General features: G+C 41.0%; 1 protein-coding gene across 4 annotated transcripts; it reads right to left on the bottom strand.

Moving 5' to 3' along the window:
• Positions 1-1,158: 1,158 nt before the first annotated feature.
• Positions 1,159-27,650, bottom strand: PGPEP1 (pyroglutamyl-peptidase I). 4 transcript variants are annotated; one of them, XM_065578129.1, is made up of 5 exons: positions 26,885-27,640; positions 25,509-25,561; positions 13,500-13,616; positions 10,796-11,028; positions 1,159-8,875 (listed from the first exon to the last, which is right to left on the bottom strand). In XM_065578129.1, exons 1-5 carry the CDS (start codon positions 27,045-27,047, stop codon positions 8,683-8,685), a joined length of 759 nt encoding a protein of 252 aa, XP_065434201.1. In that variant the 5' UTR covers positions 27,048-27,640; the 3' UTR covers positions 1,159-8,682. The 4 variants fall into 4 exon arrangements, with proteins under 4 accessions (XP_065434201.1, XP_065434202.1, XP_065434204.1 ...); XM_065578130.1 differs by lacking the exon at positions 26,885-27,640 and adding an exon at positions 25,907-26,413; XM_065578132.1 differs by lacking the exon at positions 26,885-27,640 and adding an exon at positions 17,524-17,668.
• Between the last annotated feature and the right edge of the window lie 291 nt (positions 27,651-27,941).

The following is a 27,941-nucleotide window of genomic DNA, read 5'->3' on the forward strand; positions in this document are numbered from 1 at the left end:
ACGTATCTTCTCTATAAATACCTGTCTAGATATGCTAGACAGGGTGTCTAACATCATTACATTCAGTGGCATTCTTTGACGTGCAGAACGTTATCTAGGTATGTATACTGCACTCACCATGTATCAGAGGGGTAGCCGTGTTAGTCTGAATCTGTAAAAAGTAACAGAGGGTCCTATGGCACCTTTAAGACTAAAAGTAGTATTGGGAGCATAAGCTTTCGTGGGTAAGAACCTCACTTCTTCAGATGCAAGAAGTGCACTCACCATGAGAGATTTACAGGAAGATGGGAACTAACAGGTGCTCAGTGGAGCTTAGGTGTATTGGTCGATATAGCTAATAGAGGGGCCAGGGTGTGTTTGTTTAAAACGTTATCCTAGGAAAACTAAGGCAGAGAGATGAATCTTGCATTTTGGTCCAAAGATGAGAGATTTGTGGACATTCCAAACTTGAGGAAGGGAGCTCCAAAAATCTTGGTCAGCTGCCAAAAAAGGTCCATCAAGCCATTGCCTTGTAAACAACAATTCTCCTAATTGAATCAATACATCACATCAGTTGCATAACTGGATGTAATAACTAGAACCTCTGCCTATTGCTTCCCGGGATCATTAGTCACAGAGCGACGCGTTGCAAGGCTCGGGCTCAGAACTGTGTGACTAGATTTTGTCTGCTAAGATTTCATGCTTGCTATTCTTACCGAATTGATACAGCTGCCAAACCTGTGCAAGAATCTCCATAACACTCTCCTCTCCCCCCCCCCCCCCGCAAGGGGAAGGACACCATGCTGGCAAGTGGCCACAGGAGACATTTTAATGTTTAGAAAGCTGTAAACAAAAGTACACAATTTTTGCTATGTCACATGCCAGAACCATGTTCTACAGACCCCCAGCTTTATGTCCTATATCACTCCCTTGTAGACCAATGTAAGTTTTCTGAAAAGTCCCACATTACATAGTGCCTAGAACAATGGGGCGCACAGATACTGCTGTACACACACACACACACACACACAGAATAATACTTCCAAGCACTCCTCCCTGTAACATTACACAAAAATCTAAGCTATGCAATGGAAGTTTAAAAACAAAGTGATTCCAACCATACAAGAGGGCATCTCAGAGAAAGCTCCTGAAGGGTTTGTTAAAGAACACGCCACAGCAAAGAATTAACTCATTTTATTTACTTTTGACATATCAGTTTTAAATTTCCAGTTACAGAGTTCAGTCTAGCAATGGCAAGCTGAAAGTATGGTACTGTTTGGTCATTACAACACAGCCCTTTTGTGACACACTGGATTGTTTGGTTTTACAAGGCACTGCAAGAAAGTACTGAGAAAAACAGAAGCCTCAACAAATGTATAACTGTAGCGCCAATAGTCCTGATAAGCACACCTGAGAGACTTGGGGAGAGAGGGGGAAGGAGAATGTTTATCTGATCACAATTAACAGAGGAGGTTCAAAAGTGCCCATCTTGAAAGGCTGAGTGATGCTGCAAATGCATAAACAAGAGACGTCCGGACAAGAAAACATGATCTGAAGAAATCTGACCAATAATTCAGCCAGTCTGCTGAAGCCCAGTGAACAGTAAGAATGCTGTGTGCGCGCAAGTGCACTTAGTAGCATGTACTCTGCTCTCCCTTACTAGGCCTGGATGTGTTCTGGGAAGGTCTTAGGAGATCAGGTCAATGCAGAGCTTCTATAGAACATCCCCTCAGATAAAGGGGACACTGACAGGTGGTCACTGGTTTCTCCCAGTTACAGGAGTCCAATCTTGCCTCTTCCCTCCGCACCCGTGTGCAAATGGCTCATCTATCCCCATGCACCAACAGGCTGCATTCCCAGGGAGCAAAGCCCAAGAAAAGGCACTCCCTGTTTAATCAAAGTTAACACAGGCATTTCAATAAGCTGGTGCAATACAAGACCTGAGCCTGTATTTAAACAGCCCAGGGTTTAACTTCAGCGCAGTGTATAATTTATTTCATTTCCCATATTTAATTCTTGTCTACAGCAAGACACCTTGCCTTTCATTTTGTTTTAAAATATTTCTTTAAATAGAGGTAGTCTCCATGTTTCAATAGGGTGAGGGATTAACAACACAGCCCAAGAGTATCCTGTGGGTTTAATTATTTTGAATATTGCTTTGTTTCTGCTGTGGAGCTGCAGTGAAACTGCTGTTTATTTTTACACCGATAAGACAGATATTTATGTCAAGCTGCAAATACTAGTTTTGAAAGGAAAAAGGACATTTCTTCACTGCAAAATATTAGGTAGGATTTCTGGTAAATGCAATGCAACACTCTACAATATATAACAATGAGCAATTGGGGCATTTTATGCAAGCTTTTCAATAAAGTTTTGAAAATATAACGAAACCTAGAATAAGCTAAATTGAATGAAGCCCTATCACCCCCCCCGCCCCCCCCCCCCCATATTTTACTGTAAACCGGCTTTCTACAAACCAGAAGTGAAACGGTCTAAGGCGCTTGGAGGGAAGCTGCTCTATGGAAGCCCATTCGAGAAACACAAATGGATTTAGAGCTATTGTGAATTCAGCTACAACATCCTTGTTGCAGAATGATTCCTAAAACTGAACTCCATATATGAAAATACACAAACGTGCCTGTTACTCTCCCTTCTGTTGTCCCCGGACCGTTGGTTTTTAACACAACTAACTCTTAACGGAGCTCAATGCTGTAGCACAAAAATGCATGGTTAGAAAGATTAAAAACACTTAGGCTACAATTTAAAACCAATTCACAGGCCACCGTTGGGCAGGCGGTGACAGAATACAGTCAGGTTGGGAGTTTATTTCGTGTGATGGTTCCTCTTTTAAAGAAGGCTGTCACCTGTCAGATTAATCGCTCTTTTCCACATAACCTTTCCCCACTTGGGGTCCAGCCAGGCCTTTTGCACTGCAATTTCTTTATACAGTTCATATACGTTTGCATGTAACGTTTCACTGAATTACACATTCAGATAGTATGAGGATTATTGGTGTTTTATCACATTTAGGAGATTAATTTATTTTTTTAACTTTTCATTTAAAAAAATACTGGGAGGCTGTGCTCTCAGCTGGAACCCAGGCCTGGAAGCTCCTGGGTTCTTATCCCAGCGGTACCATGGATTCACTGTGTGACAGCGTCCGGGGTACTGTTTGCCAGCTGAGCGAGGCACCAAGAGGTAACACTGTGTGGAAGATCGGGCAGACCAAACAACAACAAAAACACCACCACATCACTTAAGTCTAAATGCTACATTTGGGACAATTTATAGTTCTCTACTTGACTTATTATAAGCCAAGCACTTACAGTACAAATACTAAGTAGATACAGAGAAGTTGTCATATATCAGACCCTGGCAGCAGCCAATACCAATGCTTCAGAGGAAGAGTGACAACCCTCCACACACTGTCATGCAAGGCTGCATGGGGACAAATCCCTTCTCGATGCCGGCAAGCAGTCAGTTTAAAGGTTATGATTCTTAGTTTACATAGTACCAGTGATACTGGCCACAGAGCCAGGCCTACCAGCAGCAATGAATTGCAAACACTGAGCTGCATAAAGTGGTATTAATTTTTTTTCATTGTAAATGTGCTCCCTTTAATTTCACTAAGTCTTAGAATTTTGAACACCCTCAACTAAGTCCCCTCCTTGTAAAATTGTTCTTTCCAGGCTAAATAATTCTAGTCTTTGCAGTCTCGCGTCACAACCCTGCTCAATACCTCTAACCATCTTCATTACCTTTTTCAATCTTTCCAGAGGAGGCAGCCAATGCTGCACAATACTCCACATAAATGTGAACCATGGATATATATTTTCTTCCTCGTATTTCATGGTCCTTTTTTCAAATGCACTCAAGCACAAATAGCTGCTGAGCCTTGGGCAGGTCTTCACTAGTACACCCACCAGGGCTCCCAAGTCCTTATTTTCAGAGAAGCCTTCAAGTTCAGAGTCAGCAGTACTTCTCTTCCCTGATTCATAATGGCTATTACCACGTTTTTATTCAAGCTTAATTTCTCCTGCCACTATGGTCACCAATCCCTGAAGCAGTCTGAGCGCATCTGGAGTTCCTCAAAAATCCTCCATAGTTTTTATTAACTGAAACAACTGAGTCTCATCCATAAGTATGTCACCAACTCCTTACCTCCCCCAAGCTGTGAGGACATAAAGACACCTTGACCAACATAACAAAACCTCCCTAGTTCTCTCTCCCATTCTACAAACCTGATCTCTCATTAAAACAAAATCCACCAAGCTCTCTCACCCAGTTTCTCAGCAAAGTGTTAACACAGTCTAGGGTGACCATATGTCCTGATTTTATAGGGACAGTCCCGATTTTGGGGTCTTTTTCTTATATAGGTTCCTATTACCCCCCCACCCTCATCCCAATTTTTCACATTTGCTGTCTGGTCACCCTAATACAGACAGTGCTGCAATGACTGACTAGAATTTCACATATTTTACAAGGTGTACTAGTTATAGGTATCATAATTTTAACTAACTCATTTTTTGGGTTTCCACATTTACTTGCTAGTTTGAAAAATTCTGTAGCTGGCAATGAGTCTCCCAGGCAAAGTTCTATTTATTAATGAACTGAGGATGAAGCAAGCAGCAAATATTACACAAGACAGTAACTAAAGTTTTTGACCATTTTTATGGTATAATTCCAAACAAAATAGGTCTATAATAGAGAACACATGAGTTAATGAGTTTAAATTAAAAAAAAAAAAATCAGCAAAAAAAAAAAAAAAAAAAGTATTTAATTTAGGTCAGATTTAAATAAAATGAGTTTAATGTCACAATTAAAAAAAAATCACTATACAAAAGTTCACTAATAAAACGAGACACCAGCTCTTTAAAGAGGCGATCAACTACTTATTCTCAAAACAGAAGATGATAAAATAAATTATATTTTCTAGCAAATAAAACCGATCTCATGAAGCTTTACAAAAGCAGACTGAGAAAATGCAAACAATTAAAAACACTGCTCACAACAAAGTGAAGCATATTAGTAGAAATATGAACTTTGACACTGACATTCAGAGCTCACATCCCACGCTCCCATTCTCAGAAATCAATGAAGTTTTTCCCCTCAAAGGAGGATTGTGGGAAGGGACCCAAAATGCACTTCTGAAAGGGTGCCTGGCTGGGGAGATTCCACTGACTGAGCAGACGAATCCTGAATGAAGATGACACTTCCCTCCTACTTTCTCCGTTCACAGAACTGTACGCTCCTCCTTCTACAGTTCTATACAGTATAATCCATTCCTAAGCTCGAGTGGATTCCACGGAGCATGGTGCAGTATCAACACTAGTAGGGGGCTCTGAGGCTGACCATCTGCAAACTCCTTAAGGACTATCTGCACTCAAAGTTACAACTGAACATTCAACAGGAAGATGTTGACAGAGTGTCCAATTCAGAACTGGAAATGTTGACCAAAATGAGATGTAAAACTGGCCAACGATCCAGAGGATCAGAGCTGCTAGACAGACTTCCCTTACTGAATTAGGAGGAATGTTCAGCAGACAGGTGGCCCACATAAGCAGATACCTGCCAACATGAACCAATAAAAAGTTCTGCAGACAAGCTGCGCTTTAGCTTCTCTGTTTAGGGGCAGCCTCACCTGTGACTTTCTGGGGCCATACACTACAAGGAACATGTGGTTGTTGATCTGCAGCCCTTTATGAGACCATCCCGCGGAATTTCAACTCTATGGTCATTCTATCTCACTCAGCTGTGAAGCTCTGCTTCCATTTTGTTCATAGCCAGCAATCTTTTTAAAGTGGAAATTAAATGGTTTCAGAAATTATGTAAGTCAGCTGCTATATTTAATGGAATATAGCCACACACACACACACACACAATTCTCTTTTGAAGAGGTTCAGCAGTTAAGATGCATTTTGATGATCAGAACTGCTTACCAATGAAAGGGAAAGCTACAAGATCATGACCTCCACTATTTGCAAGAATGAGTAAAATCACCAATATTTAAACAAAATATTAAATATAATAAATTACTAAACAGGAAATTGTGATCTGACCTGCCTGCTGAAAGCCGGACAAAGAAGTGCTACTCTGCATTTAGTGCACAGGAGAGACTGCACATTGACTTTTAAAGCAAGTTCTATCAATCAGAAAAGCGGTGAAGAAAACATGGGAGATATTTCCACAGAAAATCAATCTTAAGTAACCCAAAAGTATACCTGAACATCTCCATGCACTAGCTTCCCAAACAAGAGAGTTGCCTTAACAAAACTGCAGAAGTCTCCAACCGCTCTCATGCATTCAAATGTCTTCTCTTGGTCGCTAGACTTCCTGGTGGGAAGCAGCAGCTCTCATTGAGAGATACTCTAGTAGAATCATTCATAATTAGAGAACTTAAAACAGTTAAAGATATTTCTAACAGGTTTCAAAACGTAGTTTAATATCTATTTTAGTAAAAGTATTAGAACTAGTCACATAAGTTCTTATTTAAATGGCTCCCTAACAAGACATGCTAGCTAGTGCCAATTTAACCTTTTGTTGTGGCATGACGCACCTTTCCCTTACATCACAATTTAGAGTCAAGGTCACACACTACTAGTTCAAAGACCTTTTTGAATCTTGGCTAGAACACGAGACCCGTCTTTCCAAGTGCTGCATTTGGAAAGTCTGCTGAGCAAGCAGCACGTCAGACCTAGCCTCAGTGTTAACGAATGAGATCATCTCACCACACAGAGGGCACCTGGAGGCCATCCAGAAATGCCCCTTTGGAGTGAAATTTTAAAATACAAGGTTCAGTTTATACATGCCGAGAAGGGCTTTCTTAAAAACGTATAGAATGGGACCAGGCCCACAACACCGCCCGTGCGGAAAGTTTTGCTGCCCAAGAGGCTGCAGCTAGAATGGGGGCATGTACTTGCCCCTGATGCATCATGGCCTCTACAACTGGTTTTGAGACTAGAACGGGCCAGTCAGAAAAGTGCATGTTTGCTATCACTGGGGTGAGTGACCCCAGCAGAGAACCCTGGGTCCTGATTTTCCTAGTGTAGATGGATCAGAATTGGTTTGCACTGGTGTGGATAATGGCCAGAAAGGCAAGGCAGTGGAGAATCAGACTGCTTTTCTCCTGGCTGTAGGCCACTAGAGGAGTTCTGATACTTTGACTGGGAACTGAGGCACGGGACTGAAAATCAGAGCTGCAGGAGTCTCTTTGCAGCAGGAACCAGTGTGTGGATGTGTACAGCACCTAGCCCAGTGGAGCCCAATGGGGGCCTCGGAGACAATACAGATAATAATGGAAGCCGTGGTACCTTCTGGTCATTCCTTCCCGGTGCCCCAGGAGAAGCACCAACACAGAGCTCAGCACAGAGTAAACAAGATCATTGCAACTCTGGGTCTGCAGCAGGGGTGGTAGTGGGTGAGGCTGAATGCCTGCTAGCTGTGGGGCGGGGTTGCCTTTCACTCACATTTTGGCATATTTATGTCTATTATAAGCCAAGACTCTAACTTAATATTTAATTCAGGGCTTGTCTACATGGCATGCTAAAGCACTCTAGAGAGGTGTGATTTGTAAAGCACTTTAACGTGCTGTGTATGAATTCAGTGTTGAAGCAGGATTCCGTCAACGCGCACTAGGAACCTGTTAGAGCGTACCAGCAGGGTCTTCAAGGGACAGCTGGAGCACAAGCCGCTAGAGTGCTTTGCCGCACTGTGCGGACAAGTCCTTAAATGTTATTCTTCCTCCAATCCCGAAACAGAACAAACATTTACAATAAAAAAAGAAGGAAAAAGAGTACCGAGTTGTTTTTAAGGTACGGGGGCAGGGTAAGCTCTAGCATTGAGGTTCTGGGAAAAGAGACCCCTGTGGAAACAGTGGTCACTAGCAAAGCTTTTCCAACCGCTATAAGTTTTATTTTATACACGTATGAAACAATGTGTTTCGTAAAGGAGGTATATGGTTAATCTGAGCAAGGAAGGTGGTATTAAGAGCACAATAAAAATCATTTTTCAGAAATATTTGGTGCAGGTTGGGTGTCTCAAGTACTCCCCAACATGAGAAATAAAAACCATGTATCCCCTTCTGTTTGCAGCACTATTAAAGTCTTAACAGGAGTCCACACTAATGCACAGGTATTTTAGGACTGGCAAAAAATATTCAGTGCCCCTCTAAAACAATTATAAATGACTCCCCATCCCAAACAAGAACTGTTTAAAACCCAAATAAGCCCACAATCTTCTATGCCAACTGCTTATAGCTATAATTTTACATTAAAACCTATTAATTTTTTTAAAAATCAGCAAATCTTTTAAACTAAGGACTTTAATCAGAAGTTGGTATTATCAATTCCCTGCACACGAACTCTGATTCCAGGTGTAAACCTTTCCATCTGCACTGTATTAGACTGCTCAATAGCTGTCACTTGATTTACAGAGATCCTCTGTAGGAAACACAGCACACATTTTTCAGCCACTTCAGGAAATAAGTAGTTGCAGGTGGTTTAAAAGAAAGACTTGAAATACTTTCTTGTTTAAGGTGAAATTCACACAGGAAGAAAAGGTGGTCACAGAATTGCTGGAAGTGGAATTAACTTTCATTCTGTAGTCTGATTCTTTTTCTGTACATTTCAGACAGGCTGCTTCCCCAGTACTTAGTAGTGGGGAAGATTTTTGGAAGTGCAACAGTGGTAGGAGTTTTGCCCAGCTTCAGTGTTCATGGCGACAATTGATTTTGCCTTCAGAATGCTTCAAAACATCAAGCATTTCTTCTATGATAGCCTGTAGTGCCCGGCCCAGCTGTTCTGCAGTATATGGTTTTCCCAGTGGAGGCACATGAACAAATGCAGACTTGCCATGGCTCTGGTATAAGGAAGTATAGTAAGTGAAATCACAGAGATATCTGTAATTAAAAAAAGTTTATTTAGTGATATGCAACAAGTACCGTGAGCAAACTGATATGAATAAAATTGAGCGTGGGAAGCCCAGCACCAATGGCTTCTGCCAATTAGAATTGGAAAACTGTTACAGAAGAGAAAAGAATGGTTAAATTAATCCTGTATTGGCTTCAGTTATTGTCACTGCAGCAGAGAAACAGGTTTCAGAGCCTCTCATATCATTCCCATGCCAGCTGTTCTAAAGCACCAAACAACTTCTCCCCAGACAGCAAAAACATCACTTTGGTAGCTGCTTTACCTAAAGAATATTAAGGAGATGGCCTTTATTAGGATAGCAGGATGTCACAAATACAAAAGACCCAATTCTCCGCTATCCTACACCATGTGTAGTTACTTACAGCTGTGCAGAGTGGGTTAGAATGGTACCAACTGAGAAAGACACACACATTGAAATAAGGGAGGCCCAAGAGGCATAGTTGATTGCTAACCTTCAGTGTAACACTTTAGATCTAAGTAATAATTTCATAGAAAGGGTTAAAGCATTCCTCTGCTCTGCAGACAATCTGTTCCTAAGCATTTCTGTGGGCTCAGAGTTCTATTTTAGATAACTGATAGACATGAGAAAAATTAGCATGTTTCTAATTAAGGAAGACAAAAGTGCCCACAAGTGCTTTCGTCTAGTGTATTTATCTTGTCGACACCCATGGGCGGCAGGGCTGTTATCCCCATCGTTCAGATGGGGAACCGTGGTACAGACAGACTAAAGGACTTGCCTAAGGTCACATGGGAAGCCTGTGGCAGAAGAGGGTACTGAACTCAGATCCCACAAATTCCAGGCTAGGGCCCTACACTCCAGACCATCCCTATCTTTGGAATACTTAAACGGAGGTGGGGGGGGGGGGGGGAAGGAAGCATGCAAACATTGAAGAGTTTATAGCTTTGCCTTCTGTAAGGAAAGCTGAAGTGGAGAATATCAAAATGCAGCTAAAGATACAGCTGCAGATATTTCAAAAGTCACTTCAAACAAATATTTCAGAAGTTCTCTGAATAGATTTTGTTAAAATGAAGGAGTTATTTTTGCTATTCTGGGAAAAAGTCATGACAATGTTTAACAGTAAAGCAAAACCACATGATAGCTGTTTCTGCTGCAGCCAGATTGCAGTTTTTGGTTTAACCCAGTTTCGGAAACTCTACTCCCACAATAAGAACATTGTGATAATTCTCTAAGTGGACTTCCAGGAAACACAAGGTAAGTGCCCCAATACATCCCACAGACATAAAAAAAAAACAGTGGTGATAAGAGCCTTTGGTTGCATGCAACATATCTGGCTACTACAACATTTTAATGCATCTCAGTTCCAGCCCAGGGGCTTTGTGTGGTCTGTGAATGGTGGATAATTTTCTGGCATAAACCTAGTGATAGCAACAACTGTTGCAAGACTTCCAGATAAACATTCTTGTTAGTTTCTTTTTCATTAACGCAACAATAGAAAACAAGTCCAGTTCCGATGCTTCAGACAAAAACTGTTAAAATGAAGTTACGGTTGAGAGCACATATCAGTATTTTGACCCAAATTACATTACAGTGATGTTCCAATTATACTCCTAGGAAATTCACAGTTAAGGTTAAAACTTAAAATGAAGAAATGGAAATACAGTTAGGGCATCTGAACAATCTTACCTCTATCTTCTAGTGACACCATGCAATAACCACTGGCCTAGGACTATGACATTTTCTCTTTATGGACCCAGATAAAATTAAACTGATTTTAAAAGACAAATTAGGAGTTCTTTCCCTGCCCCCACTCCCTGTGGGGCGGGATGGAAGTGATGACCTCATTAGAAGTGAGAGGCCCAGGAACTCTGTCATCCCCATTAGTTTAGCACAAACGGAACATACACCACTGATCACTGTGATCCCATACCTGCCAGCATCCTTGGATATAGTAACCGTGACATCAAGTCCCAGTGTTGAGACTCTCCTGCAAACTGCATCCATGTCAATAATCGAATCGATGCATTCTGGGCCACCTTCTACACAACACTGAGAGCCTGGACAGAAACGGCAGTTGTCTAAGCCTTTGTATCCTACGTTATGCCCACATTTTTCCAATGTTACGGTTGTAGCCATACCTGATACACCCACATGAACCACCAACTGCAAAGAAAAAAACAAAACAAATTAGAGCTAGCTAAAATTAGGGTGGTGGGAGGGAAGACAGTAACCCTGGGGGCATTCTAATGCTATGCTGATGGGGCCACATTAAAAAACTAGAGAGTTCCAGTAGAACCTCAGAGTTGCGAACTGACCAGTCAGCCGCACACTTCGTTTGAAACCGGAAGTATGTAATCAGGCAGCAGCAGACACCCCCCCCGCCCCCCGAAACCCCCACCAAATATAGTGCTGTGCTAACTGTAAACTACTACTTAAAAAAAAAAAAAGAAGATTTGACAAAGAAAGGAAACTGTTTCTGTGCTTGCTTCATTTAAATTAAAATGGTTAAAAGCAGCATTTGAAACTTTACTGTGCAGAAGAAAAAGTGGGATTAAGTCAATGTTCAGATGTCAACTTTTGAAAGAACCATAATGTTGTGTTCGGAGTTTGACAACCTCTGTTCACGAGGTGTTTGTAACTCTGAGATTCTACCGTAGTTCATAAGCCAATGAAGTCTTGGGTCCAATGTGAAACGATTCCACTTGTGTCTGTCCAGCTCCTAGTGACAGTTTTATTTCACACCAGGCAAAAGGAAGGTTGGCATGAATGGCAGAATCTGCTCAGGAGAAGCTTGCTACTGGAAGAGCCAAGATGGCACAGGTTAGCCCTGAGGTGCCTACCCCCTAGCCAGCCCTTTTCGATGCCTGCCCAGCAAGCACATCTGATGGGCAGGGCTCTCTATTTTGAGGTGTAGAATTCTTCAAACAAAAGCGATGCTTTGGAAACCATGGACTATCCAAAGGCCTCTTTATTGACTTTATAAATGTTCTATGTTTCTTTATGGGCTGCCTAGTGATGGCATTCCTGGCTAAACGGGTAAGATATAGGAGGTTTCCTAAAGCAACCAAAGTACTGGGGTGTCATTAATAAAAACTCCCAATGCTGAAACAGAGCAGGTGGCAACGCTTGTGGCATTTCATCCCCTGAGAAATAGCACTCCGACTAACAGAGAAAGGACTTGGAGCTGTGCAGGATGTCAGCTACGGCCTGGGCACAGGGCCACAGGCACTACTTGTGAACTGACGGGCATGAAGGTATGTCCAACAGAATCAGGTCATGCGGGAGGACCTGCAGTATTTTAGAACCTACTAGGCCTTCCATAAAAAGCAACAGAGAGTCCTGTGGCTAGTTGGATAGCCATTCACAGTCTTTGTTTAATCCTGATCTGATGTTGTAGCTGATCTGGTTAGGTCCTGTGATGGTCTTATCTACACCAACACCACCATCACAGGACCTAACCAGATCAGCTACAACATCACCTGTTCATTCATCTGCACGTCCACCAATGTTATATATGCCATCATGTGCCAGCAATGCCCCTCTGCTATGTACATTGGCCAAACTGGACAGTCACTACGCAAGAGGATAAATGGACACAAGTCAGATATCAGGAATGGCAATATACAAAAACCTGTAGGAGAACACTTCAACCTCCCTGGCCACACAATAGCAGATGTTAAGGTAGCCATCTTACAGCAAAAAAAACTTCAGGACCAGACTCCAAAGAGAAACTGCTGAGCTCCAGTTCATTTGCAAATTTGACACCATCAGATCAGGATTAAACAAAGACTGTGAATGGCTATCCAACTACAGAAGCAGTTTCTCCTCCCTTGGTGTTCACACTTCAACTGCTAGCAGTTGATCTCACCCCCCCCCCCCGATTGAACTAACCTCATTATCTCCAGACTGATTCTTGCCAGCATATTTATACCTGCCCCTAGACATTTCCATTACATGCATCTGACGAAGTGGGCATTCACCCACGAAAGCTCATGCTCCTATACGTCTGTCAGTCTTAAAGGTGCCACAGGACTCTGTTGCTTTTTACAGATCCAGACTAACACGTCTCCCCCTCTGATACTAGGCCTTCCATGTGAAAGATGGGTGATCACCTGGTAGGGCAGGCATGCATATAACCGGTTTGTTTTTCAGATGTGTTTTCTCCAAAATGATTTCGTTCTGAACAAACAGTACTTGGCTTTATGAAAGCTGGCTAATCACTGGATCGCTTTGTCATTGCCCTTGAGAGAATGGAACTGCAAATGACGAGCTGAAGTCAGATCTGTGGAGGTGATTAATGAATTGCAAGGATCTGCAGCCCAGGAGCAGATTGCAGAATTCCACCCTGAGAACAGTGACGGCTTGAGACCAAAGCGGGCCACCCTCGAGGAGGCCATGTAGACATCAATGGTGCAGGGATTCGGGAACTGACACTACTAACCAGGTCTCTAGTTATTTTAAGCTGTATAATTGTCCAAATTCACAAGTTTCTGTCAAAAGGAAAGATCTGTCAAATCATCAACATTTTAATCATACATCAGAAGTCTGACTTTGCATTAGGAACATCAGCCCATGGTTGTAAGGATCCATCAGTTTACTATCATCTGTTCCATCTTGCTTTGCATTTTACTCACTTGTGGACTGTGTTTTTTCCACAATGCGGGAATTAGTCTTTGTACTGTTTGGTATTCAACTGGGATTTCATATACATACAGATCCACACCATCTCCCAAGCCCAGCTTCTCCAGCTCCTAAGAACAGGAAAAAAAGTAAATATCAAGAGATCAGACATTTATGCTGGAAAGTCTATTGCTGGGCCAGCCTTCAAGTGTGCTTTATGCTATCCTGCAGGAGAGAGCTCAGACTGGCTTCCTTGCCTCTGGACAGATGGGGACTGGAAACCTCATGGTGGTTCTCCTCCCAAGTTAAAGTGAGAGAAAAGAAATGACATTTCTATTCCTCCTCTGCTGGCCGTTTTTAGAAGTGACGCAGCATTCCCGAGCAAGCCTTGCACCTGCCCCGAGGAGAGGCTCTCTCCATAGCAGTGAGCTGGGCAGGGGAAAGCAGCCACAACTGGGCTCAGGGGACAGTGAGAAAAGAATATTAAAAATCCACGGATAGGACCGTTTATCATACAGAAAGTTACATTCCTTAGTTAAACCTGGAAAGGTTGCAGACAGTGCCTCACATCAAAAAATCAACTTCATGTCTGTGCCATTTTTCTTAGCTATATTATTTTAAAGAATATGTAATGACATCTTGCTTCTTTCAAGTGGTTTGTGTTATACATGGAAAGCACCACAGATAATTCTCTTCACAGAAGAAGTCTAAGCCTTTCTGGTCATCCTACATAGGAAGAAAGAATATGCAAGTTTTCATGCTTGCCTGCATGTAAAAAGATCAGCAACTCTCATCTCTAGCTAAAAGTAGCAGCAGGCAGATTGCCTTTTTGTTAATCTTTATAGGGAATTACAAAACTCCTCATATGGAGGACTGAAGCCGCATCAGCACAGATTACTCAGTATATTTGTGGGTTTTACTTTCACTTTGGCAGGATCAAAAATACAGCCTTCAACTCTAAAATGGAAAAGGAGTTTCATTTGATGGCTTTACCTCTACTGTACTATCCAGCATATTTGTACTTAATGTTGCAACAGCAACTTTTAATTTCTGATTCAAATACTGCAATAAGTCACGTCCTCTTTTAAAAATATTGGCTAAAAGAGTCCCCTCTGACTATTTTAAATATTTGGACACTAACTGAATTTCAGCTGGAAAAACATCCAGCACCACATTTTTTCCTACACAAAAGTGAAAGTGGCAGTTCTGTGGCATGCTTATCACTAGCTAAAATGATACTGTGTTAAAGTAGAGAATGTTCAGTTCAAGAGAAGATAGCTAGCTAGGAAATATATCCTGCTGCACTGGGAAGCAGTGTCCCAAGCCATCAGAGCAAGACAAGCAGAAAACTTAAGAGCATTGTGGCTAAATGCGACAGGAACTAGTTTCCCAGATGATTAAATTAAATAATACAAGTGGGAAACTGGTCACTTTGTGCAGTAGGATTAGACGGCACAACAACAGAGAATATACCCTTTAGGAGCATTTAAAAATAAAATCTTGGAGCATAAGACACATGGCTTGAGCCACACACGGACATTCAACACTTGAAGGAAACAATTGTCATTTACTTTAGGATTTCAGGTACGTATCTTTCCCCCAGTCCACTAAGCGAGAGCTGTAAAACACACATCCCACAGGCGCCTAACCAATCAATACACATACAACAAGTGTTAGTGTGCATTAAATTTCCACCGTCCCCCTCCCATAAGCATGAAGGGCTACATACAGACCCCCCCATTCAATCAGTGGGTATGACAACAATTAGTGTTACTCCAAGGCAAACAGACAAGGTGTATGCCCATCCTCTTGGTATATGACTCCTCTATATGTATCCAGACCTGGGCCATGGGACCACTTTAAGTAATGTTTTGCTTGTACTTCTACAGCATCTTTCACTCAAGGGTCCCAGCACTTTACTAACTGTTAATTCAGTCTCACAAACCCACCTGTGACACGTGGAAGGGAAGTAAGGTCCCCATTTTACAGACTGGAAAACTCATGCAGCAATACGCAACCTTGAGCAATTCACTTAGCATGCTAAGTAGAATCCAATTCACTGGACACCTAGCAGAGTTTTAAAGACAAAGCCATCCTCCTCCTCTGATCATCATCTGGATACCGAGTGGCCTGAAAGGATGTTGTCATGTTTGTCCCAACATTGTTTGGGACAATAGAGAACCCATAAAAACCGATATCCTGATTGCACCAACACTTTAATAACCCTTTTGCTTTAACAGGTATTGTTTCAGAGGGCCCTGCTGTTTCAATATATTTTGGTTTGATAGATTAAATAAAATATTAGGATAAGTGAGTATTAAGTCCATTTATTTCATCATTTAGTGCATTGTAAGTGTATCCCTTTTGACATGTTTATAAAAAGAATAAACATCACGATTTGCACAGCTTTTGGCTCGTTGCACTGAATTTTATACAGGTTTGCTTAAGACAGCTACACAGTGTTTGTGTTGTGGGACGTATACATATTTTAAACAGGAATCTGAGCGGCTGGTAGAGTTGGAGTTCCCCAGAAGCTACAGTGAATATCCCTTTACTCATAAGGGAACATGTTCAAAAGCATTCTAACCATGGTGGTTATTTAACTGTTTTTGAAATGCAAAGGTAGAATGTGACTTCACTGACTACCGTTGTGGTGTTCACTTCTCTCCATATCAAAGTTGTGCATTTTGGGTTGTGTGTGGGAGGAGTATTGGAGTTCAGCAAATAAAAGTGGTTGCTTTGTGCTTATCTGGGCACTACAAAAATGAATTGGTTTTTCCACATACAAAGTGTGCAATTCAAAAAAGACGACAATGCACTGAAATGCGTTTTTAAACAAAAGGAGTTCCATCTGCTGGCTATGGAATTAGTTTTAGGAGCGCGCAGAAGGGTGTTTTCCATACTTCCGTAGGATTTGTAGGTTTACTGCAAATCAATGAAATTATATTTCCACAAACCCACAGAGAATCAGCATTGTTGCTGAACTGGACAGCTGGCTAGAGTCCCATCTTCTGAATTTAGAGTAATTGGATTATAATTTTAGCCAAGATTAATGGCCCAGAATACAAACAAGTATGCAGTCATGAAATTTTACAGAATTTATACCAGGGGTTCTCAGACTTTTGTACTGGTGACCCCTTTCACACAAAGCCTCTGAGTGTGACCCCCCTTACAAAAGTGTTTTTAATGTGTATCTATTTAACACCATTATAAATGCTGGAGGCAAAGCATGGTTTGGGGTGGAGGCTGACAGCTCGCGACCCTCCATATAATAACCTCGCAACCCTCTGAGGGGTCCCGACCCCCAGTTTGAGAACCCCTGATTTATACCCTCTGTGCAGCAAAATAAAGTGACTGCTTAAATATTTTAAAAAAAAGTGAGACCCTCACTCATCTGCAAGGTGAAATAAATATTCTAAAATAAAACATTAAATTCAGTTGAATTTAATCTATTTATTCAAATGCAGGACTAGACTTTCTGCTGTAGTCAAAACTTTCTGTCCTATGACCATCTTAATCAGACAAACAGAAGCCAGACAGCAGACTGTAACTAAATCCAGACACCAGAGACACACTAACCTTCCCAAATGCCCAGAGGCAGGGAGAATTTTTTTGAGTCCACACTACTTGGTTTGAAGCACAAAGACACTAAACCTGTGGGAGCAACAAACCTGAGGCCCCCCCCAAGAGCAGCTTAGTACATGGAGGCTTTAGTAGTTTGGGAGAGAGTAATACGGCACTATAATTTATGGCTACTTTTTGCAACATCCTAGTAATAACTGATTCTTCAAAGTTGCACCACTTCATTGAATTCTTTATTCATGTATTAAGATATCAGTATTAAAACTTGTATGCAAGTGCACAGGGTAACTGCATCTTCCACATGCTTAGTGAACTACTAAAGGAAGAAAGGGACTGACTTTGGTGATTTTAAATATTAAGGCTTAGAAATACAGCCTTGATCATTTACCTCGGGGTATTATGAAAGTTGGAAACCCAGATAGCCAGGACAGCTACAGGGTGAAGTGCAACACTCACACTCATTCTTTATTTGTACTCCCAGCGTGTCTGTATCCATCTGTCGTCTCTTGTCTTAGAGTTGGATTGTAAACTCCTGTGGGTCCTGTGTGTGTACAGCGCCTAGCACCACAGGATCCTGGTCCATGACTAGGGCTCCAAGGTGCTATGGTAATACAAATAAAGAATACAGTTTTATCACATATAGACATTCACAGAGTTGAAGATCACTGGCTTTGTGCCAAACAATACTCCAAAGGGCTGTAGGGATCTATTGCACCTCTTGCAGGTCATTGCTTGCTTCTTCCTGTGTATACAATTGGTTAAGTGAGAGATCCATGCTGACTGAAGACATACATTAGGAACTCTGTCGATACTAAAACCGTCTCAATTCAATCAGCAGAGAATCGGGGCGCTAGTCTGGTCTTAGTTATTTCCAAAGTGATACACAGAAGTGGCTCTATGCAAAACGTCCAGGACATTAGAAATTTGGGGCAGGGATGGAAATGGATAATTTAGTGTTCCTCAGAGTAGGCTTGTCAGGTACACAAGAGATGATTGTGCACATCTAGGAGAAGGCAACGAGCCCCAGCTAGCAAGTTACTTTTTTCTAACCGTTAGTTGAAAACCTTGGAGAAGCTGAGTGTGCAAGTTCAAGTTGCCCCCAAGCTTCTCTTTACCTTGTGATTTGCACTTACTCTGCAGGTCACCACTGGCCTTGCTGACCCCAACAGCATTACAGGGTCTTAGTATTACCTGGCTAAAGAGGCCTTGAGCAGCTTCTCCGGTTTAGAAGGGACAAATGGGTTTTTCTTCGACACTAGGCTCTCTCCACTTGTTTCTTCTTTCCAACATATATGTGGCCAGCGCGGGTAAAGAGGTCCCAGTTTGCCTTAGTGTCTTTTCTCCAGTACCTCAATGGAGCATGGGATACTGAGCCTGTCTCTTCGAGGGAGTGTTCCCTCAAAGAGCAGGTGGTTACTAAACTTTTCCATTGGAGTTGTGTTTGGTTTCATTAAGGCAGATCAATGAGTTGTGTTCTCTTGATCTAGGCAGCTGTGAAATTCCTTTGGAAGCTCGGCCCATTTCCAGAGTGTTCAGTGGCATCCAAAGCCAGGGCCAGGAAGGCAGAAGTCGCACCACCAGCATGGATTCCGTACGTTATTCTGAAGCTGTTCTATCGGTGTCAATTCCAGCAGTTCCTGTGTAGTCACCGATTATGCCCTAGCAGAGGCGCTTTTCTGAGTTTGGTGCCATGAGGAGCGGGCATTGAGCATTAACACTTGCACTATTCATTATGTGAATCAAAAGGATGAGGGGGTTTGGAAGGAATCCTCACATCTGAAATCTGTATTGTTTCCAGTTCACCCAATATTTTAGTAAAGGGTGGAGTATGTAGGTAGTGCAAGGTATCACCATGCACCCCAGAAGTTGCATTTATTTGGTAGCATAATGTTCAGCCTACATTCTTGTAGTTTAAGACACTATCAAGTTGAAGATAGGAGATGTTTTCCAAGGGGATTCATAAGAATAGAAAATAAAAGTGTGCTCGGGCTAGTTTCTTTTAAACCTTTGGGGGAAACTCTGCAACTGCCAGTTGGACCCCTGGCCAGAGACTTCTTTGAGGTTAATTAGGGAAGGGGGAGGATGAATGCTTCAATGAAAGAAGAAAGAATAGAGAATAGTATTGTTTCAATACCGCTTGTACTGCAAATTCTCTCCAAACCCAGCATAAGGTCTTGCCTGTTTTCCAGCTCTCATAGTTGTAGGATTATTTTTATAGTGGAAATTGTTCATAACGCAGTATCTCCATTCATCTAGTTTACTCTATGGTCAATTGCCAAACACACTAGTTGGGCCTCTTTTCTCTCTTGCTCTTCTGCGGTCACCTCTGTTTTGATGCATTCCAGTCTTACCAGCAAGATTTCAGTCAGGTGCTTGCTCGTATGGTATGTCAGACTTTAACAGTTTAGCCCAGAATGGAACTGGCTCATCAGAAGTGAAACCATCAATTCCAGAGCCCTCAAACCCCAAACATCCTGAGAACTGTAGGGAGGGAAACACACACAAGATTTGAAGCCTCTGAAAAAAGGCAGAGATTTACATAAGCAAGCTCAAAAGCTGAGCTCCAAACCTATACTGTACATTGGGTTTAGGAGCCTTACCACAGATTACACTGGGGAGCATTTTCAGAAGCTGCTAAGGGTCTTCAGAATCCAACTGACTTTCAGTAGGACTTAGGCAGCATCTCCATTTGGAAAAAGTCAGTGCTCGTAACTCAAGTTAGCTACCTTGAGGAACAAAACTAGTGCAGACAAGATAGTTTGTAGTTTGCATGAGTTCCCACCTGAGTTGAAGGGTAACTACAAGCTGCCTTAACAACAAGGAGTCCTTGTGGCACTTTAGAGACTAATAAAGTGCCACAAGGACTCCTCTGTGTTTTTGCTGATACAGACTAACACGGTTACCACTCTGAAACCTGTCTACAAGCTGCCTTGTCAGTACTGGGACTTTATCTCGTTAGCTAGAGTTAAGAATACACATCTTTCCCCTAAGGACACAGGTTTAGGCACTTTTGATAATGTTACCCATTGCTCTTAAATAACAAGAGGACAGACAGACAAGTCATCAGCATCCCAGAACTTTAGCTCTAGGTCCTTCTTCCTCCTCCACCAGCCCAAGAATGAGGTGACCAGTGTATTTCTTTTGGAACACAATTACAAGTAGTGAGATACTTTGTACCACATCTGTTTTTAATCGCTGATCCTGTATTTTGCATGGAAAGATTACTGACTTTTTAGGTCCTTAGATTTTCAAAAGTTGATACACAGTTAAAAACATCTATTCCTGTGCTTTTCTGCAGATGGGTATCAATTAAAGAGTGCAATTCTACTCTTGCCAAGATCTTATACTGCTAACTCTAATTAGTGTCAGAGTAGGAGTTACATGTCAAGAAAATAAGTTTCAACTCACAGTCCAAGAGCTATTATTTTAATTGTTTTCAGGAGTCCACACTGTTGTTCTTACACCAACCTGCTCTCAAACAGATGGGTTACACATTTAAGGATAACTATACAAGAACATATTTAGCAGTTTCAGTCTCCAAAACCTTTTACTCTCTTTTGCTGTTTTAGTTCCTGATGCTGCAATCAGAGCAATGAGGGCAGACCCTTGTGGAGGTTCCAGGCCTTATTCTGTAGGGTACTTTAAAAAAAAAAAAATCTCTTTTGTTCCCCAAGTATAATTGCAAACTTTTCCATTTTATGAAGTGTGCGCTTTTTAAAAACACTTTTTCTATGCACTCACGCTGCTGTCACATTTTGGGCTAGGTCTAAAACATGCTTTGAATAAGACTGCTGGCCCAGACTTTCACAAGTGAATATCGATTCTGTGTGCCTGACTTGAAATCCCTTAAATGGGCAAGAGGGTGAGTGGTCAGAGTATTCTTGAAACAAGTCCCATTTAGATGGTGCCTCTTGTGGGAAGCTAAAAATTGTTAACTGCTTTTAAAATCATGGCCCTTTGCTTCCTGCCATTTAAACAAAAGTTAACCTTCTCCGCCGACTGAATCGCGTGTATACAAGGAATTATTTTCAGACAGACAGACAGAAAGTAAAAGCATTAAGGCTAAACGCGTGTTTCAGTGCGGTCTCTAACACTCAAACAAATATTACTTTCAAAAAGTTCTACACTTCGTAAAAAACCCAAACATTAATATCTCTGGAAACAACCCATTAATTTACACAGTCCACTCAAACAGCTTTGCCCCTAAAATTTGCAAAAATATACACAAAGTTAAAGATAAATTACTGAGATTATAAAATCCTGTTTTCAACAATGCCTAGTAATTCATCTTAATCCTTGAATATTTCTTGCAAGTTTTCAAGAGCAAAGCTGTGCTTGAGAAAACTGTGTAAACTGGGCCAGGTAAAGTGAATGAAGGATTATATGTCAGCAAGGAGCAGGCTGGATACCTTGTTTATTTCTACACTTAAAAAAACCAACATTAAAATGTCTGGTTTCTTTTAAATAAAGACAGCAATATTGTTTGGGTCTTAACCAAACTCTTTAATAAGGGTTTTTGAGTGAGCACCTTAGCATATAGGGCCCCCAGCAGGGAAGTGCTACTCTGACAGCTCTTATGAAGCTCTAAACTCTTCCTGGACTTTTTAGGCCAAGCCATTTTAGAGACGTGAGCCATAATACCTTAGGAAAGTTTTCAAAGCTCCTTAACTTTACAACTCCTTTTCTGATCATTACCAAACATCCCAGAAAAATTCTAACGAGGGAACGAGATGAAGCATGTAAAATTTCAGGTAGATTGGTTTCTTTGGGAAAACGTGGGTCAAGAAGCATTTGAATCATCTGGCCAGTAATAGGAAGCTAGTGTAAACATTAACTGTGAAGTTTATAGAGAGACTGCTGTATTATAAAGCAGTATTTCCCCTATATTGTAACCTGACTGTCAACATTTAACGTCACCCTAGTTTCTCTCTAGTTATCAATGCTGTCGCTTCCTTTATTGGAGTTCTAGGCACATGGAGAAAATTTACGCTTGTATGGATGGACAGACGGACACTGCGCCTCCCCCCGGCTGCCAAACAAGATTACTAACAGAGCCAGAAAAGATAAGAGTCAGACCTGCTGGTCCATGAAAGTCTGAGCAAGAACAGTGATAAATCACTTGCTGTAGCTTTGAGGGCAAGTCTGATATTCAAGGTTTGTTGTATTGATTAGCGTCTGAAGCATGCAGACATTCGTTACTAGAGACGGATGTTAAGTAATGTTTCATCACATCTTCTTTACACTAATCTACTTTCAAAATTTTAGGTATTTTACTTGGTGCATCAATGAAATAAGTAATTACAGAATATTAAAGAAATACTGAAATAAGTCTGTCTTCTATCTAACACCTAGGAATTCTCTCTAAGAGTATGGAAAGATACTAGACGCTGAGTCTCAACAATTATGAGATGTGCCATACTGCACCTCTCACTCAACCCTACATGTTAGACTGAATGCTCCAGGCGGTAACTTGCAGCTGGAAGCATTTAAAGGCCAACTTCTCTGCTCTCTATCCGCATTTCTATTAAATGTAGTTTTACAAATTCACAACTAACATTTTACCAGATAGCACACACACACTTCTATTCAATAATAAAAATGTCCTTTGGCCCCCAGACAACTTATTATCTACAGCCTTGTATACCTGACAAATAAAAAAAAAAAAAACATGTTTGACCCATTCCCTGACCCCTCAACAATGGACCTCTTTGTGAGCCTTTAATATCCTTATCAGGTCTGTCTAGACACGCTGACAGCAATTGTCCCTAGTAATGTCAAAACGCACTCTGACCCTTCTTCTCGTCCTCCAGCTCAGCCAGAAACACTTCAATGGGATGGATCCAGGAGCCAATTAGCTTCACAGTCCATAGGGCACACCTGTGTCTAAGCTGATCTGTACAGAAAACAGACTTTTATACCAGGGAAAAAAGCCAGTATGTTTAAGTAAACAGGAAAATTATGTCAATGTTGTTTTTTTAAAGCTCCCTTGAATGAAACTTTGCCTTCACCTCTCACGCAAAGTGAGAAACTAAAAAAATCCAAACATTAAATATTCAAACAATTTAGTACATAGAGAGTGTTCTATATACATGGACATCAGTCCTGTATTTCATAGAAAGCAGGTTTTTAAATGAAGTTTCAAGACATTAAACAAAAATACGCATTTTGGAAAAAAAATACATATCAGAGACTAAGTTACTACTCTTAAAAGGCATATATACATATGGTCTAGTGTCTAATTTCTGTCCTATAATCTTATTTATAGGATCAGCCTTTGCCTGTGCATACAAAAGCACAAAACAATTAAAAGTCTTAGCACTATTCAAATGCTGCAGTGACTAGTTTCAAGATATCCATATTTTACCAAACGTAAGCAATAATTTAGCTTTCAAGACCGAGTGAACATATTAGAAAGTCACTGCATTCTGAGAAAAAAAAATCATCATATTTGTCTTTAACACACAAACATACCAAAAAAAAAAAGGGGGGGGGGGATTGGAAAGAAGAAAAACAGAATTTTATCCTCAGGATGCAGGATCATAAAAGATGTAATAAACCAGAACTAGCTTAGCCCTAAAGCTAGGGAGGATTTACAAAGATTGTTTAATTGATTTTTCTTCTATTAAAATGCAGATCACACTGTCTGGGATTCAGAAACTCAGACACATGTCTTTGTGTCCACTCAGCTCCATGAAGTCCCCTGTCTGAAACTCGCACAATGCCTAACTTGCATGTGTTCAAAGACATGCTGTTCCTTTTTTGTCTGGGCCTCTCAGGACTGGAATAGAGTTGGGAAATGCAAATCCCCGACACATTGGTTGAAAGTTTAAGTTTAAGGTTTTTAGTCACAATCTACCACAAGTAATTAAAAAAATCTTGTCAAAGAACAGGCTTATAGTACAGCCGGCACACGTACAGCTATAACTCAGCAATGTGTGTGTAAAACTCAAAGGATAGTTTTGAATATTCAGAACAAATTTAATCTACATTAAAAAGATTCTCTAATAAAATGTACATGATTACTCTGCCTATCACAATCACCAGTGCCTTAAACTGAGGGATTGGGGGGATGTTAACTAGTCTCTTCCCTTAACCCAGATTATGTATTTACTTTTACTACAAGCCACAGAACAGTGGCCACCAATTCTGTTCTCTCTCATCCCAGATCCCCATTATTCAGCCTCTGCCCCCCATAACAAGCTACCTTTATTAGGGATAACTGTCTCTATGCCAACGATAAACTGACAAGGACCAGTCAGCCCTACCATCTAACATCAAATTATAATAACTGTAATTTTTCTATACACAGCCTATCTTTTCTACAACCTGAAGTTGAATGAACCCTCTCTCAGAAGTACATCCAGCCCCAACAGTTCAAGGAACCAAAGGTCTGATCTCCTTATAACAATGCAGGGCATCAAACATCTGGCCAGCCCTCCATTAGTTGGCTATAATTGATTTTAGTTTGTGATTTCATTTAAAAGCATTCTGAAGAATACATTAGTCCCAGAACACTGAGGCGAATGGGGACTTGGTGAGAAAAACAGGTCTAATTCCTTGGGCAAACGTACTGAAATATAACCCTAACTTCCACTTGACTTGTCAACTGTCTCCAATAACAAAGAATTTGGATAATGCAGTAGTACTGTCACAAATTAACGCTGTTATGGGATATTGCAAAACAAGCAGAATACCTTAATTCACCGTTAGCGAGAGTTTGATTTCTTGCTGACATCTAGTGTGAATATATCAGGTGTTGTAAGAGTACACAGTGAGAGGAGTGTAAGAACACATGCTTATGAAGGTATGCAGACGATGAATGGCATAAGTGTCCTACGTAATGACTTGATCTGAGAGCAGTTTGTGCCTCATCAATAAATAGCAGTGCTTTAAAAACCATTCTCGTTCTGTACCTGTCTCCACAGGGATGTTATATGTTACCCTCATTCACAATGGGGAAATCACAGAGGTTAGGTGACTTGCCCAAGGCCATTATTCATGGCAGAACTGGGATCAGAACTCATGCATTTCTTAAACCAAAACCTGTGCTCACTCCATTGCACACTGCAACCACCAAGGAAGATTTCAGGTTATTTTTGAGGAATTATAAAAATCTACCTCTTTCCCCTCTGTGGGGGAAGATAACAGGAAAACTTCTACAATGTTCATAGAGTTATCCTGGGAATTCCTTGTTTTGCTTAACTACATTAACTCAGCCTTGCAAAATTTGACTTGTCCAGAACTCATTTTTTAAATGAGTGAATAAAATATATAAACGGATTGATCATCAGGGTGGGTGGGTCTCAACTGATAAATTTCAGGAACAATTTCTGCAAGGCTCTATAATAGATTCACAAATTCTAACTTTTTTTTAAAAAGGGGACACATCAGCACAGCACTTTCTTTGAACATGCCACGTGTGTTTTAATTTGTGTTGTTACCTGAACTGCAATCCAGCTGGCGTTAACAGCATGTTCTCCAAATGGGCCAAACCCTGAAATAGAAATAAAGATTTAGTGATGAAATCATTACCACAGGCTTGACTGGACACAGAGGTGCAAACTGATTTGTGCTTTTCTGTTTTAAATGTGCCCATGGGAAACTACTTATTGCCAATACAATGATTTCTTTGAATACCAAATTCTTGCTCGTTTACATCCAAGTACTCAAATCCTTTCCACCATCCAAAAGTATACAATTTACATAATATAACATCAAAAATAGACAAAATATTGAAGATTCCGATTCAATAGGTTGTCTAAATAAAGACTCCCTCCCTCTTCTGATATGGTCTGGGGGAAAACAAAACAAACAAACAAAAAAACCCTAAAAAAGTTACAAATTTTCTGTTCTTCGTTCCCAGTTGAAATCATCCCGTCCCAAAACTGTCAAGATCCACAACAAAGCCCTCTACAAATATATAAGCAAATTAGTAGGTCTGCTAAGTGTATCTCCTCTCTATTAAACAAGTCTTAATTAAGATTTCCATTATTATCGTTATATTTTAACAGGAAGCTAAACAGAATACTGCTGGTGGTCCCTGTACAAATAAGCACCAAAGGTTATGATAGTTCTATACAAAATACTTGCATGGAGTCTAAATTTTCTAATGAATAACTTATGGTTAACTAGTAACCCTCAATAGTTTTTACTGAGCAAGCATTTCCTCACTCTTATACCACCACAAAAGTTAGGCAATCCAGTTGCATGCAAAGTTATACCACTATAGTTTAAATTAACTTTCAGAATTGATTTGTGACCCTAGAGTGCTTGTGAAAACACACAAGAAGTCTTGTTCAGCTAAAGGAAATGCCATAGGGCTATAAAAAACGTTGTCATTATTATGATAGTATTCAGTTTGCTATGAATAGGTTTCAGGTTATATTGTATACAGCTATACTAGTAATTAGCTCTCTCTGCGCTCAAACAGAAATTCTATAAAAAAAAAACAAAAAAAACCCCATATATAATCTAACCAGTGTCAAACTCACATTTCAGTTCTCAAAAAAAAAAAAAAAAAAAAAAAAAAAAATCTCGTTAAGCTTTCCACAAGACTGACATGAAGGTGTCCTATTCATGCAGGTCTAACCTCCATAAGATAAAGGTTAACAGACAGTAGCATACCAGCAAATAGTGAAACGCAGCACAATGCTGACAAATCATTTTATCAGTCAACTCAATGACACTCTAAAAGAAACTACTATCCAAAGATGACCAGAAACATTTCATAATCCAGACTGTTGCATTTCTTGAGCTCTGTAACAAGTCCAGCTACAAACCAAATTCCCTGCTCAGTAGCAATTCTAGAGGTGCTCACAGTGTAGCTTAGCACTCGTGATTCTGTGTCTGTTCCCCACACAGGCCACACTGGCCTTTTCCTCTTCTGACCCACTATTCAAGGTGTACAGGGATTCCTTCTCTTGTCCTATGTCCTTTATGGAAGATAACTCAACTGAGCATGTCCAGGACTTCTCTGACATCCACACTGAAGGGGCCTCCTCCAAGGCTAATTAGCACTAAAACAGCTGCCACCAGCTGCAAAGATCTTTATGGAATTCTCTCTTTAAACAGTTCTACACAATAAAAAGTATATACACACACACACCTGCGGAGTGCATATCGCCAACAGAAGGAGGCGGAAGAAATAATTTCCCAGACTTTTAAAAAGAGTTTAAAAAGTGAACATGACAGCTGTACACAGATTACCCCAGTGGTAAACATGGGTCTAAGGCAAGTTAACGTCTGACTGTCAAAACTGGACTCCATAGATGTGTAGGACCAAAGCAGAAAGTGCTGCAAGACGTGGAAACTTTACCAACACAACTTTTCTTTTTAGGCCTTTGATCAAGGAATCGATGAGTGGTGGATGCTGACACTTCACTGCATACACTGGCTGGGTTGACAAAGCCAAACTGCCACCTTCCCAGATCTCTGTAAAGATACCTTGTAGAAACACTTGCCTCCAATTCAAATCACTCCAGTGCATCAACAAAACTCCTTACCACCTCCCCTGCCTTCCCAAGGCAAACAATCTCAACTTCAGCTGCACGGGGAGCACTGAATAGTTTCATCGAGTTCCTCATTTGTCACAGAGCTGCCTTCCCCCCCCCCCCACAAATCAAGCTACCCTCCCCTTTGTAACTTAGGAAAAGACTCTGACAAGCTCTCGCCTGCTATGTAAGGGCCTTTCATTCCTTCACTTGCTTTCTCGCTTCCACTTTACTCTCCTAGGGACAGTTATTTTGGTCAAACTTTTGGCTTCATGTCCCCAGTGGATCGCATGCCTGGGTGTAAACGTCTCTTCACACTCACCAGCTTTCCAGAGCTCCCCATGCTGCTTTGGGTGAATTTACTTGTAATTCACAAGATTATTC

The sequence above is a fragment of the Chrysemys picta genome, chromosome 25, assembly GCF_011386835.1.
Source record: "Chrysemys picta bellii isolate R12L10 chromosome 25, ASM1138683v2, whole genome shotgun sequence".
In the NCBI taxonomy this organism is placed as follows: domain Eukaryota; kingdom Metazoa; phylum Chordata; order Testudines; family Emydidae; genus Chrysemys; species Chrysemys picta.